Source organism: Rhinatrema bivittatum, chromosome 4 (assembly GCF_901001135.1).
Source record: "Rhinatrema bivittatum chromosome 4, aRhiBiv1.1, whole genome shotgun sequence".
Classification (NCBI taxonomy): domain Eukaryota; kingdom Metazoa; phylum Chordata; class Amphibia; order Gymnophiona; family Rhinatrematidae; genus Rhinatrema; species Rhinatrema bivittatum.
Window position 1 is genome coordinate 287,042,789 of NC_042618.1, and position 16,386 is coordinate 287,059,174.

General features: G+C 42.1%; 1 protein-coding gene across 1 annotated transcript in view; it reads right to left on the reverse strand.

Moving 5' to 3' along the window:
* ITPR2 (inositol 1,4,5-trisphosphate receptor type 2) overlaps nucleotides 1–16,386 on the reverse strand; it is a 1,380,003-nt gene that overhangs the window by 731,202 nt on the left and 632,415 nt on the right. The window contains 1 exon segment of the mRNA XM_029597493.1: nucleotides 13,970–14,146. Coding sequence (XP_029453353.1) covers nucleotides 13,970–14,146 — 177 coding nt within the window.

The window sequence follows — 16,386 nt, forward strand, 5'->3', positions numbered from 1 at the left end:
GCACCAAGCAGCAGGCACTTTGGCTGCTTGGGGAAAGGGGAGGCATATGCTCGCTCTCCAGTGAAACATCAGCAACATTGGAAAGCTAGTGCTTTCACTGGTAGGGGTTGGGACTTGAAATGTTGCAGAGACTTTGGCTCACACTGGCTTCTAGCAGTTACTGGAGGCCTTGAGACACTGCATCTGTAGCTCTGGAGCTGCTCTATAATCAGTATAAAATTAGGGAGAAAATCAGTTTAAACCAATTATCACTTTTAGAAAAATCTGGGAATTTAAGGGTGAAAATTAGTTTAAACTGAAAATGAAGGAGCCTAAATATTAGGAATGAACCAAAAAGGAATGGAGAATAAAATAGGAAATATATTGCCTCTGTATCAAACCATAATGTAACTGCATCTTATGTACTACAACTGATTAACATTTACTCATTCTACTCCACTCAAAAAAGACATAGCAGAACTGGAATAGGTATAGAACATGGCGATAAAAATGATAAAAGAAATGGAATAGCTATATAGGTCTCCAGCTTGGAAAAGAAACGGCTAATAGGGGACATGAAAAAAGGGAATACTCTAGGAAACTAACAACCAACTGATTTAAAACTCATGGTAGAAAGTACTTTTTACTCAGTGTATAATCAAGCTGTGGAATATGCTGCCAGAAGATGTGGTCAAGGCAATTAGCACAGTGAATTTAAAAGAGGTGTCCACAAATTCCTGTAAAAAAGTCCATAAAACATTAGCAACCAGGTAGAATAAAGAGAGCTACTGCTAACCCTGAGAAAGGATAACAGAAAATGCTACCTGGACTGACCACTGTCAGAGATAGGATGCTGGACTTGATGAATGTTGGTTTCACCCAGCATGGCATTTCTTATGTTCTTATGAACTCGATTTCATGTTTGATATCAACCTAAAACTGAGAATCAGAGCTTTCAAAAGAGCACCAATGAGTAATGCTCTGCAAATTTGCTAGCAATGTCACAGCACTGTAGAGTCTGTGTATTCATGTTAAACTATGTAAAGACAACAATTAATGCTCTGTTTGGTTTAGTTAGCATGTTTGCCATCTGTTCTTGCTGAATTCAAAGACAGTTGGGAAGATATTTTGGATAGCATCCTGTAATCTACAGCTGTCATCTGCTGGAAGGCTGTTGGTTAACTAGGATGAATCTTCTAATCCTACTACATTTAATCAGTATTTTTTCAATACTTGCTTGAAAGTGTTGATCAATGTTAAACCTTTAATCTTGTTATCAAAGTTATTTTACCACACCATTGGGAGATCAGACGCATATTACTATAAGTTTTACTTTGCTTTGCTGCCTCAAAAGCAAATATTTTCAATATAATATAGTGGCCTTTTATATTACATTGTAAATTAATCAAAGCAACCCATGGACAGTAATCTGAAGACCTTGTTAAATACCGCTATTTACTATGTCTTCTCTATACTACATAGTGTTCCTTAGAAAAATTGTAGGTGAAAAACGAATCACTGATTTTGAGAAGTAAAAATAGTCACATTCTATATTTAAAAGGAAGAGATGAGAGGTCTTGTATGTCTCATAAAAAAAGCTGACACCTCCTTCCCCCCCCCCACACACTCAATTTCAAACTGATCCCTGCTTGGACTCATGTAGTACACTGCCAATCTCGTTTCACTAGGTGAGAGCCATTATCTTTTATGGGTCTCATGTTCATGATATTGCTACCAAAAATATACTGCTCAATGGCATGAGCACAAAGAAAGGAAGGAAGGGCATGATGCTAAAAATACTTGCTTACACTTCAGTTACTACAAAGCCTCATTTCAATCTATTCAAAAACAATGGCATGTCTGTGCCCACTCCATAGCAATTGTTGCACCAGAGGTGGACCCTTGGGCTGAGGTGGGGTTGACGCAACCCGTAGGTAGGGACCTATGGGTCCCCACTCTCGGCAGGCGAAGTGGGCTGATGGACAGAGGCCAGCTGGCGCTTCACCAATACCAGCTCTCATTCCCCGCGGGTTGAGCCTTTGGGTGCCGGGGCCAGCTAGACTTAGGTGGGCCTCTGTATGTCGTCGTCGATGGAGGAATCGAGGTCAGCCCAGAGACAGCAGTAGAGAGATGGTACAGTCTTGTACTGGACGAGGTAGTGTCCAAGAGACCCGGGCGCCAAAGGAACAAAGTCAGACAGGGGGCGCCCGAGCAAAAGCAGACCAAAGCCTGAAATAGCCAAGTCCAGGACGTAGGCTGAAGAGGCGTCGTAGAGCAAGCTTGAGTCAGAGCTGGTGGCAATCTGGAAGCAGTGGCAAGCAAGACTGAAGTCTGATCGCGGAGATTGTCAAACATAGTCAGGCAATGCAGAGGTCCGGGTTTGTAGAGAGACAAACGGAGTAGTCAGGGAATGCAGAGGTCCGGGCTTGGAGAGAGGCAACAGAGTAGTCAGGCAATGCAGACATCTGGGTCTGGAGAGAGGCAATGGAGTAGTCAGGCAATGCAGAGGTCTGGGTCTGGAGAGAGGCAACGGCATGGTCAGGCGAAGCAAAGTCAAAGTCCGTGTGGGCAATCTGAAGAAGGGTTGGAGAGCAGGAATGCAGGAACAAGGAAATCAGGAACAGGGGAGAATGAGGAACAGGAACACAGGAACGAGATGAATCTCTCAGGAGGCAAAGAGTACTCGACCAGCAAGGAGACCTGTTGCAAAGGCAAAGCTAGGGAGAGGAGCCTGGGCTTAAATACCAGTGCTCCGCTGACATCATCCGGGGACGTGGCTCGGTTCCCACCGCGGGCCCTACTTAAGGTTCAGTGATGTGCACGCATGCTCCTAGGGAGGGGTGCGGCGCCGAGTAGCAGCGTCTCTCCGCGGAGAGGCCTGATGTGAAGCAGTGGAAGTGGTAGCTGGACTGGAGACACCAGGGTCTGTAGCTGAGCCGGAGGCACCAGGGGTGGCCAGAGGACGAAGCTGATGGCCTACCGCTGCCAGAGACGAGGGACCAGGTGCTGGAGTTACTGAAGAGAAGTGAGGGGGCCATGCCACGGGTCTGCCGCGGACGGCACGCATAACAGCAATAAATGGGAATAAAGGGTATATAAAGTAAAATTTAAAAAAGAATGCTATATTGTACAGTGGAAAAATAATTCTATATGTTGAAACAAGAAAAGAAAATGGTCTATGTTAGTTTGGGAAGGGTGGCATATCTAAAAGTGAAAAAAATACTGTCTCATTCTCATTCTGTATCTTAACTTGCCTTCACTCATAGGCAGTACATTAGTTCTTTAGATAATTAGGAATTCTCACACTTCACTCTGCTCCTCAATTAACAGACATAAAATCCAGCATAGTACAGAAACAACTACTCAACTGAAGAGAAAACTTGATAATAAGGAAAGGGTTGCTATCTAGCTAGGACATCACTAATAGCCCTCTTCAGGCTGCTAGTGCATTGAGGAATTAAGATATATTATAGAAGCCCATTAGCACTTTTCTCTCATATATAATATGGGCATACTAGCCTTATTCATTGAATACAGGCAACCATGATCTTAAAAGAGAACTGGTCATTTGAATACACATAGGAGCAACTAATGCCACTTTTGTCTCCTGTATTCCTACGTTATGAGTACTCTATGAAAGTCAGATCTTCCATCTTCCAAAGGTTCTCCTTCATGAGGCTAGACATCTATTGCAATAGTCATAAACAGGAGGTCCAGTTGCCAAGATACACATCTTTTCAAAGATCAAGTAGGTAGGTGGTTAGATCATGCTTCCTAGGCTTCTTATATTGTCAAGCTTTACTGAAATCTTTTATCCCATCTTTAGTACTAGCAATGTGACAGACAAGGGGCTTTAAATTTCTGTGCAATCCTGCACTTGTGCATGTTGTAGGAATCTCATTCCACAATCTGTCAGTATTGCAGCACACTCACAATAGCAGACCTGCACTATTGCTGACTCTTGAAAGGAGAAATTTTACCTGCTAATTTTCTTTCCATGAATCCTGCTACATCAGTCCAGTCCAAACATGTGGTTATGTTCACCTACCAACAGATGAGGCAGAACACACTGATTTCTCCAGTGATGTCACATCACTCTGTATAGGTAGTGCAGCATAACAAGAACTCAATATCCCTCTGGCAAAGCACTGAAAATACCACCACAGACAAAAAAAATATGATAATGCTTAGAATATATTCTGAATGTGGAAAATAGAAATCCTCTTTATTCTGCCTGTTCAGAACACTTACAAAACAAATAGAAAAACAGGATGGGAAACCATCAAGGTCAAAGACTGTGTCGAGTAGCCTGAAAATATATACAAAAAGCACCTCACATACTGACAAAGAGGCCCAACTTACTGGGAGAGTTCTGGACTGGAGTAGCAGACTCACGGAAAGTAAATTAACTGGTACAGATTTGTCCTTCCATTTCATCCTGCTATATCAGTCCTGTTCAACAGGTGTGAAATATCAAAGCTCCACTACTTAAGAAAGGAAGAAATAAAGGCCTCCATAAGCTGTGACTCCTTTTGCAGGGATGTTCAACCTGTAATGCTTGGAAAAAGAATGCCAAGGCAACGAAGCAGCCACCTTGTAAATATTCTCTGGAGCCAAGACTGTACTCTTGTAGAATGAGGCCAAATAAACTCAGGAGCTCTCTGACCCTTAAGCAAATATGCCAAAGCAATTGCATCTCTAACCATTCTAGCAAAAATGCCTTAGAGGCCACTTCACCCTTGTCCAGACCTCTAAACAGGATGAACAGTTAGTTCGCTGAAGGGAATGCCTCTAGATATCTGAGGAGAAAAAGACTTGCTTTTACCCTGGCATTTGGCCCTCAAGAAGGCCAAAAGCCAGAATGTACAGATTCAAATGAAATACCGACATGACCTCCAGCAAAAAGGAGGGAACAAGGCAGGACGACACAGAATCAGAACCAATAACTAGTACAGGCCCTATGAGATAGTGCCTGGCTTTCCAAAATATATCAAGCTGAATAAATGGTCACTAGAAAAACAGCTTTAAGGGTGAGATTTTTTAAAGAAATCTATTTCAGAGGCTCAAAAGGAGAAGCACTAGAGCCTTGTAGACCAGGTTGAGATCCCACTAGAGAACTGAAGGCCAAAACAGGGGCCCATAGTCTAATGCCCTTCAAAAATGAGACATGTCCAGATGAGCAGTTACCGACACCCCACAAATCTTTTCCCTGTAACAGGAAACTGCTCTGGGGACAGGGAAATATCTGTAGTACCTAAATGTAATCCACTTTGAATTTTCTGACAGAATAAAGAATTAGCTATTAAGGAGGAAAGAGAGTGAGAAAAGAAAGCCACATGTTCACTTTCTATCCACTGTTCCATTACCATTTTTCTTGAAAGGAATCCAGGATATCTGTACATCTGATTTCATAGGTGGATGTTCCAATCCATATCTGACAGATTAAGGTCTTATCACAGTTACACCTCTCCTTTCAATGCACTCCTATGTATATTATTGCTTAAATCTCTACCAACAATTCTGACAGTGCCAGAGATCTGTAAGTCACCATGGTGATAGTGGATCTGCCATTAGAGTTGTGGTGTCATTTAAAATGACTAAAAATATCCCCTCTCACCTCAAAGTCGTAGCTCCTTAGGCTTCACCAACAAGGATGAGGAGGAAAAATCAGCACAAAGCCTTCAGCAGACCTCTAGTTGTACTGTGCCCCCACCTTCAAACCCTGGCAATCTCCTCTCTCCCTGCAGAGCATTCTTCATTATAAAGGAAGCAAGCTGCAGGAAGAGGAGAACCACCTACAATAAGGATAGCAACAACTATTTTACTGTCCTTGACAGTGGCACCGGAACAGGGAGGGCCAAGAATCACGGCCCTTTTTTCCTCCTCCCCCAAACTGTTTATTGCAAACCCAGTCAATAATACAATGAATCAATAAGATAAAATGTTATACAATATTTTCCCCCATTTTCCCCTCCCCTCTTTCTATACAGATTAATTAAGATGCACAGAGTGGGATTATTCAAAACAATCAAATAAAAAAAAATTTCAAAACTTAAGCATCATTTAGAAAACTATAAGTCTGTCTTGTATCCAGATCTAAAGTCTGCAAAAAAGGGTACTATATAGCTTTATAAAATTTCCTTGCTTTTTCCATTCTCAGATCAGTTCTATATTCCATGGTCATCATGTCAATCATTTGAGAATTCCACATTGCAATATCAGGCAGGATTGCATCAAACCATTTGAGACCATGACGCGCCAGCGGCTGGCCCAATGCGTGCAAGTTACGCCTGCCTTGGGCAGGCGTAACTTGTGCAACAAAGGTAGGGGGGGGGGGGGTTAGATAGGGCCTGGGGGGGGTGGGGTAGGTAGGGGAAGGGAGAGGAAGGTACAGGGGGGGGGAAGGAAAGTTCCCTCCGAGGCCGCTCCGATTTTGGAGTAGCCTCGGACGGAACGGAGGAAGGCTGCGTGGCTCGGCGCGCACAGGCTGCCGATTTTGGGCAGCCTTGCACACGCCGACCCCGGATTTTAATGGATACGCGCGTATCTATTGAAATCCGGCGTACTTTTGTTTGCGACTGGTGCGTGAACAGAAGTACGCGCGCGCATTTTTATAAAATCTACCCCAGACTTCTCTGCACTATCAAGTCCACAAAAAAGGGGGAGTTCCAAACACAACCCCAATAATATACCTTAAAATATCAGGAAATAAGGTCTGACTATACAGGAGGCTATTCTGATTTATCGTATAAAGCTACAGGCATAATACGTTTACTCGTCATTTACAGGTGGGAGTAGATGCAGAGGGTATTTTGCTATTAATCAAGTTTACTTAGGGAATAGCCACTGCTATTAATTGCATCAGTGGCATGGGATCTTCTTAGTGTTTGGGTAATTGCCAGGTTCTTGTGGCCTGGTTTGGCCTCTGTTGGGAACAGGATGCTGGGCTTGATGGACCCTTGGTCTGACCCAGCATGGCAATTTCTTATGTTCTTATGACATATACAATGCTTTGCCATTAAAAAAGCTTTGATCAGGAAAGACCTATGCATCTTCCTCATCATCACACCCTGGGATACATGACATAATATAGCAAAGTCACAATTGATAATCACCAACTTGTTAATCATATTTATTAACAATCAAACAACTTCATTCTAACATGCCAATATTTGTGGACACTCCCACAAGCAATGAATAAAAGTGGCAGATACCATACAATATTTTTTACAATAATCAGATCTGATGATATTCATATGCTTATTATTCTTCATAGGACAATTATCCTATGAAAAATGTAATACAGCATTTCAAGCAGGATCACATTTTCAGTACATTTATACATTAATGTCCCTTCCTCACTTTTAATTTAAAAAAAACAAAACAAAACATATGCACTGCAAATTTAAAAACCATCACTCCTTTCTCCCCAGACATCATGCACTCATTCTCTTTCCCACTCCATCTACTGCACCACAGAATGCTACTCTACCTATTCCCATCTAATCCTATGGACCTCCTGGCTCCTGAAATGGGAGGAAACATCTGAGCACATCAGGAGCAATAAGCATGGGTATAAACTCAGAGTCCCTGTCCCCCTTGTTTTCCATATAGAATATGGGACTTGTGATTGCATGATGGCTCAATCCATGCTGCCTCTAAGAATGCCCAAGATGATTTCAGCGTTATCCCTGTCCTTTGGGAGCTAGACGTTTAGGGAGGGTGGAAGGGAGACCAGGAGCCAAGTGGGTAGGGGGAGCCAGAATAGAGGGAGCCATGAGATCAGAAGGGATAGGGAAGTCATAGGAATAGTAGGGGGATGGGAGATCCAGAAGGCCAAGAGGGTAGGGAACATGGTGTTTCAGGTACATTGTAGATTCCAGAAACTAAAGAATGCACTTTACTTTTCCTTCCCTGACCTAAAAACATACTCCAGAAATGCTTTCGTTTTCTTGAATCCCAAGACATTCTTGATCAATTTGGCTTCCACCCTTTCCATTCCACTGAGATGGCCCTTGCTAAAATTTATGACAACCTCTTCTTGGCTAAGTCCAGAGGCTGCCAATCAATTCTCATCCTCCTTGACCTATCTGCTGCTTTTGACACTGTCTCACCACTTACTCCCTGATGCTCTGACCTCAGTCAGATTATGGGACTCTGTCCTTTCTTGGTTCTCCTATCTTTTCCCATCTCACCTTTAGTATATTTCTTGGTAGATCCTCCACCACTGTCCACTATTGTTTGGCATGCTTCAAGGCTCTATACTGGGCCCTCTTCTCTTAATGCACCTCTTCCCTTGATGTTCTGATCGCCTCCCAAAATTCCATTGCCCCTGGTCCATGGCTATATTTCACACTGCCTTCTTTACGTTTTGGGACCTAGAATTATTTCTCCTGCTCTCCTCTTTTATTGTACTGGCTGCTGAGCCAAGAGGTCTGGGTAGGGAACCAGAAGAGCACATAGCCACAGATTTTCTAGGAAAAGTTGAGTAAATCTGCCTTCTTTTACACAAGTCTAAATACTTCCGCTACCCCATTCCCCTATACTTTCGTGGTTCTCTTTCCTTGTTCCAGTTAGAAACTCTGTTTTATAGATTATGACCATTAGAGAAACCAAAAGAATCTTTTATAAGTTAAAAGCTGCTAACCTAGCTTAGAAAAGAGTTTGCATGGGAATCTTTCAGACATTTGTGCTCCCCTGGGCCAGACTATGAATTACTCTTATGTTTGGGGTGGAGAGTAACACATGAGAAATTATATTTATTAGCATTATTTATCTTTGGGTTTGTAGCCTGTGTGGGAAATGAGACCGAGTCCCGGTCTCCCCTGATACCACAATTCTATGCCCTTCCCAAACAACCTCTCACTAGTGACATCTCAGACCAAATAAAATCATCACACCAGAATAAAACAGTAATTAACCCTTTTACTAGTATTATGTAAGTAAACAGTAAGTCCAACCAGAACATTAATGGAAAAAGTACAGTAGTGAAGTATAATATAAGCTAGCAGTTTTCTTATTTTAAATCAAGCAATGCAAAATAACACTGGGTACGGCCTATTAGCCAGAGCAACCAACATACTCATAAGAACATAAGAAATTGCCATGCTGGGTCAGACCAAGGGTTCATCAAGCCTAGCATCCTGTTTCCAACAGAGGCCAAACTAGGCCACAAGAACCTGGCAAGTACCAAAACACTAAGAAGATCCCATGTTACGGATGCCAAAAATAGCAGAGACCATTCCCTTAGCCCAGTGGTCCCCAACCTTTTTTGCACCGGGGACCGGCTTCAAGCAAGACCATTTTTCCATGGCCCGGCAGGGCAGAGTGGGGGTGGGGCTTTGGTCATATGGGGGCAGAGTTATGGATAGTGTTGGATTTTAGTGCATACTTAATCATGACATTTATAAATCCTGCACCTCCAGTTCTCTAACTCTGTGCATCCACTGAAATTCCCCCAAACAATGGAGCTTGGATGTTTCCCTTACAGCTCATCATACTAAAAGATATTTTCAAATTCTGGTGTCACCTCACAGTAACAGCAGCACAAACACCTTCCACTGCCAGACACATTGTGAACTAACACAAAACCTCACAAAAAAAGACACTCAAAATCTATACTGCAATCCCATCGTAACATAACAGTAATAACACCAAGGACTCAAACAACAAAAACCCTACCTGTGAATAAGCAAGGGTAAATATTACACTGGGTCCTAGGATAACAGTACACCACCTACTGAGGAAACAAAACAAACCCGATTGCTATAGATCCCTATACAGACACTACATGCTAGCAGAATCTCTCATCATGGTCACACACACAGAGAGCAGAGACAGACCCTCACCAAATACAGAATACAAAATAAAGGAGCACAAATTAGAAAAAACTGAAATGGAAACCCCCAAGAAGCCAGACTCTGTGTATTAACAATAGAAAAACAGAACCACCATTCCTCATAAAACAAATAAAATCAAGAAGCATAAAGCATCAGTTATAATAGTAAAACCATACTAATAAAAGAATACTTTAAAAGTACTGATAAATAGAATTTCTATTAATTAAAATCATATATATTTTTTACAATTTCCCAAACACCAATAAAATATTTCAAAACAGCACATATCAAATAACACACAATAATTAAAACTAATAAGGATTTTAAAAAGCCCCTGCTGTCCATACATGGGAGCTCTTGATTTCCAGTCACCTTGATATTGTCGAGGATTAGGAGGTTATCCTCTCTCTCTCACACATTCTCACATGTCCATTCTCTCTCACACATACACTGTCACATACTTACACATTCATGCTCTTATACACAACCATAACCTCTCGCTCTCACAGACACTGACACACTCTCAGGCTGTAAGATACTCTCTCCCCCTCCACACACACTCCTCCCACACACACACTCTTACTCCCCTGGATTTTCTCATACACACTCATGCTCTCACTCTCACTGGCTCCCTCACAACCTCAGAGCCTCTCTCATTCCTCTGCTGCCACTGTCAGTGCTGCACGTGGCTATTGGGGAGGTGCTGATTACTGCTACTGGCACTAAAGCCCATTCTGCTGCCTCCTCTGTGCAGGCCCCGTGGGCTTCCAGTTCCTCCATCCTGATCTCGTACATTGTGAGATCCGCATAGAGAAACTGCTACTCTTGCACATTCCCAAAGATTACATGTGCCAAGCAGTAAAAAGTAATTTATTTATTTTTTTTACATCTGCTGTTTGATCTTAGTTTTCTAATCAGTTGGTCACAGGGTTTTTTTTCCCACCTTCCCTTTCTTAGTTTTTTGCCAATTCCTTTTATTTTGCCTTTTTTATATTTCTTTTCTCTCCATCTGTCTTCTTCCCTCAAACACACTGTCAGGTTCTCATTCTCACATGCTTTCTCTCTCTCTTACTTACAGACACACACACAGGCTCTCACTATCACATGTTCTCTCTCATACAATCATTCATACAAAGTCTCTCACTGGCACATGCTGTCTGAGTCTCACACACACAGGCTCTCTCTCACTCCAACATGCTGTCTTGCTCAAGCACAGGCTCTCACTGTCACATGCTCTCTCTTTCACACACACAGAGGCTCTCACATGCTGCCTCTGCAAACATTCAGGTCTTTACTCCTACACATAGTCTCTCAACTCATCTCATATATGCACACATACACACTCTACAAACCCTCAGCCTCTCTCTCACCTCTGGGCCTCCTCTTCACGGGCTGCTGCAGGATGGGCTCTGCAGCGGCCCTGGTCTTCTCGGGCCGCACTGCTCCTCTTCTGCACGCAGCTGATGCTCCTCCTCCTCCTCCTTCCTGCCCGCGCGGCTCCGGCAACATTTTTCTTCCGGGGCCGCGCGGGCAGGAAGGAGTAGGAGCACCTGCACGTTTAGACGAGATTGTTTTCTTCGGGCCTTGGTGACATGAGCTCCACCACGGCCCTGCTGATCTTCTTACTGTATGCTCAGCTGCGACATGCTATTTAGCTTTTTGGGTCGTGCCTCCTCCCTTTTGGGGTTGGAAGAGGTGGGTCTCCAGCCTAACCCCGCCTCCCCGCAGCAGCCAATGAACGGCAGCCGGGGAGAGCGGCGCCGTGGACCGGCAAAAACCCAACAGCCCGGTCATGGTCCGCGGACCGGTGGTTGGGGACCCCTGCCTTAGCCAACTTGATTAATAACAGTTAATGGGCTTTTCCTCCAAGAACTTATCCAAACCTTTTTTAAACCCAGCTACGCTAACTGCACTAACCACATCCTCTGGCAACAAATTCCAGAGCTTAATTGTGCATTGTGTGAAAAAGAATTTTCTCCGATTGGTCTTAAATGTGCTACTTGCTACCTTCATGGAGTGCCACCTAATCCTTCTATTATCTGAAAGTGTAAATAACCGATTCACATCTACTCATTCAAGACCTCTCATTTTAAAGACCTCTTTCATATCCCCCCTCAGCCATCTCTTCTCCAAGTTAAACAGTCATAACCTTTTCAGCCTTTCCTCATAGGGGAGCTGTTCCATACCCTTCTCTGTACCTTCTCCATCGCAACTTTATCTTTTTTGAGATGCAGCAACCAGAATTGTACATAGTATTCAAGGTGCAATCTCACATGGAGCGATACAGAGGCATTATAACATTTTCTGTTTTGTTAACCATTCCCTTCTTAATTCCTAACATTCTGTTTGCTTTTTTGATTGCTGCAGCACATTGAGCCAATGATTTCAAAGTATTATCCACTATGATGCCTAGATCTTTCTCCTAGGTGGTAGCTCCTAATATGGAACTGTTATGAGTGGAGTGGATTTAACAACGAGAGGAAGTCTTTGCCAGTCAGCTTAAGTACACCAGCAGGTTGATGTCACTGGGAGGGGATGCCCCCAAGGTTCTCGCCATGATGTATACAAAATGAGGCCCTATGCGTGCCTAGGTGATTCCGTAAGTAAGATGGCGGTCTGCTGTGCCCATGCCGTCCCAGGGATGCTGGGGAGGTCGGCGTTGGTTGGCGGAGGCCGCCCCTCTTCCCATGATTGATGGTGCAGGGAAAAAAGAGGTGAGCACGAGAGGTCGCAGGCATCTGCGACCGATGGGCACAACAGGAACCTAACATCATGTAACTACAGCAAGGGTTACTTTTCCCTATATGCAACACCTTGTTCTTGTCCACATTAAATTTCATCTGCCATTTGGATGCCCAATCTTCCAGATTTCATCTGCCATTTGGATACTCCTTAGCGGGTTTTTAACCCAAGGGCACCCAAACTAATTTATTTTTCTTCAGGGGCTGCTCCGGCTAGCATATTCCATCCCATGGCTTTACTCTTTATCCCTGCTGGGGATTCTTTTTATGGGGGTAAGCTCTCACTTGCTTCCCAGACAATGTTAGTTTGCTCCCATTGTATGTGTTTAGACTTTAGGTGCTTCTCATGAGGTGAGAAGCTGTAATGAAAAAAAAAAGGACCAGGTCTGGGTGTTAAATAAAAGTTTACTAATTGGTAATCATAGTGAAGGCCTGGAGAAAACCAGGAATCCAGGAAAGCGTACAGGCAGGAATGCAGAATGTAGAATCAGGAGATGGAGAAGTCTACTGAATACAGAGCTAAGAGCTATCAAACAATGTCTTAAGAAGCAATTTACAGCAAATCTCTGCCATGCTCAGTCTTCAAGATCAATGTAATCGCGTCACTGTATCCAGTCTGCAATGATAGGTCAAGATTGGCAAATTGCTTCACTATGATACATCAGTCCTCTTGATGTGCATGTCATCCTCCTTGACAACATGCACATCATCCCCTTCTCTGCTCTATACTTATCAATTTCTAACTGTACACATTCACCTGTTTCTTTCCTATGATTTCTATGAGTCCATTCACTATAATGACTTACAGAAATCATTCTATTTAAAACAAATGAAATAAATAAGATTCATTTAATTTGTGAGGTCTCCAGTTTATTTTGGGGCCCCACAAAATAAATGAACAGGCCCCTATGTTTCATTTTTCTATTTTCTTTTAAACTAATGCACATGCCTAGTGTATGCCGAGCAGATGGATGCAGTGACAAGTAGGTATCTTGTCAGTATAGAAATAAAGCTAGCTTTGGGGTAAATGAGAACTAACTTGCCTTTTCCCTCAGGTGCACCTTACAAGAAGAGAACAGCACTAAAGCTTATATTTATTTTCTAAATTCAAATTCTACAATAGCAATGGACAAAATACTTTACTTGTCTGCGTTTCAAGCTGCCCAACTATAATTAGGTAGCAATAATGATGTTTCTTGTCCCCTATCTTTCACAGACACTCTGGCACTATCCATTTATTCAGGTGGTTTTACGACAAAGATCCTATGTGAATTATATCTATTATTGAATATTCAATTTTATTTCAGTTTGCCTGGATAGAAATGTGGAATATCGGTTTGTCACTCTATATGCACTTGGAAATTATGTTTCAATCTCTGAAATAGTACTCAATGAAAACTTGTAACGCACCTCAATAATCTGTTCTTTACCATCTTTTGACGGATTTTCACCCATCTCTTCACTCTCATAGCTGCTGCTCTTTTCAACCCAAAGTTCAGACTTTTCTACAGTCAGTCGGAGCTGGTCTAAGTCTGCTTTGATTTGTTTGTAGTTATCTACATCTTGAGTAGATACCAGTAACTGGACCTGAAAAATACAACCATTCCAAATAAATTGGCATTGCAAGGGTTTGTTTGTTTGTTTTATTAAGATTTATGTCATGCCTTTTCATTGATAGATCAAAGCAAGTTACATTCAGGAACAGCAGGTATTTCCCTGTCCCAAAAGGGCTTACAATCTAACTGCCTGATTCACTAAGGCTTTTCTCCCATTCTGTGTCTATGGGAAAATATCTTCATGAATCGGGCCCTAAATTTGTATCTGAGGCAATGGAAGGTGAAGTGACTTGCCCAAGGTCACAAGGAGCTCAGCAAAATTTGAACCCTGGCATCCATGGTCATCAGGCTGTTGCTCTATTAGGGTGCTCTTCCTTCCTTAGATTATATATGGTATATGAGGCTCAGCACCAGAGGAAGCAGGAAGAGGAGGAAATTATTAATGCACAAAACCAAACAAGTCTTATAAGAATTTGTATTTACTATTTATATTTATTATTTAGCCATTAACATTGTTCTGTTACCACTTGGTACTATTTCTCTCCTTTACCTCAAACTCTAAGTTCCTACTAAGTTAGCCATGTTATTTATACCCAATTGTTTGATGTAATTGTACATTTGTTTAATTGTTCAATCTGTTTGATGTAATTTTCTGTTCCTTGTTCTGTGTAAACCGAAGTAGTATGCACAAGTGCATGAACTCCGGTATATAAAAGCCTTTAAATAAATAAATAAATAAGTCCTTAGCCATGATAAAAAGTACTGAAACAACAGGAATCCTTTTTATTTTTTTCAAATGAGAAATAGGAAGCTCAATATCCAGGCAAATGCATAAGGAAAAAGGTGCTCTCTAAAATAACTATTATGCTAGTGAAAAAAAAAAAAATAAAATCAATATATAAGAATGTATGCACTATATCTCAAGTATAGCCATAAAAGGGGATTTAATATTCAATAAAATATAGACTGTATCATGTTATGGGACTTAATGAAAACATACTTAAAATAACACAACTACATTTGTTCAACTTTTCCTTGCAAAAGATAGTCATTTGGACTCTGTTAAAAGTTCATCTTAGCCCCAAGTACTGAATAACCCTTTCCAATATGTGTTAATGCAATTATATGCTGTCATTTGCTAAAGATGTTTGGCTAATGTGGTAGACAGTTTTCAAAGGAATTTACCCAGATAAATAAGTGCTCTGTCTGTATTGGGACAAAGAATATACATATAGTACTTTTTACCTGCTGGCTTTACATCAGTTTTCAAAGTGAAAGTATGCATGTGCTATTTTTATTATTATTTATTTACTGAAATGTAACAATTTACATTGGTGTGATAATATAAATATAACATAGTGATAATATAAATATATACGAAAAACACAGACAAATCAAAATACAATTATTAAACACTAGCATATAGCCCACAAAAAGGGGAGTGTACAAAAAAAGAAAGAAAACCACAAGGAAATATACATTTTATCTGGCCTCATCTTCAAACCTGTAGTTTTCACTCTCTGTCTGAAAAATTTCTCCAAATCATCAGGCTCAAAAAATAAAAATCTAAGATTATTGAATCTTGCCAAACACTTACAAGGAAATTTAAGCAGAAAGCTGGCCCCAAGGGATAAAACTCTCTGGGGCGGATTTTAAAAGGCATACGTGCGAAAACCCGCTCCTGCACGTGCCGAGCCTATTTTGCATAGGCCCGGCGACGCGCACAAACCCTGGGACGCGTGTAAGTCCCGGGGCTTGAAAAAATGGGCAGGGGAGGGGCATGGGCGTGGCCAGAGGCCTCTCCACTGCTGCTGGGGCCAGCGCGCGCAACCTACACTTACTCGCAGTCAAGCATAAATCAAAAAATAAAGGTAGGGGGGATTTAGGTAGGGCTGGGGGGGCAGAAGGAAAGCTCCTCGGAGGGAATGGGAAAGCCATCAGGGCTCCTCTAGGGCTCGGCGTGTGCATCCTGTTGCGCGCGCTGACCCCGTATTTTATAACATGTGCGCGGCTGCGCACGCATGTTATAAAATTGGGCGTAGATTTGTGCGCGCCGGGTTGCGCACACAAATCTACGCCCACGCGTAGGTATGAATATCTGGCACTCTGCTTAAGTTGAAGAAAAGATTTCCTCCTTTGTTGGCTCACTCTGAACACATAGGAAATATTGAAATTTGACAACACAAAAACTTATATTGTGAACAAAAAAGGTTTTAAGTATCCAGTCCTTCTCTACTTCTGAACCAAAGTTTACAAACAAGGTTGCACTCT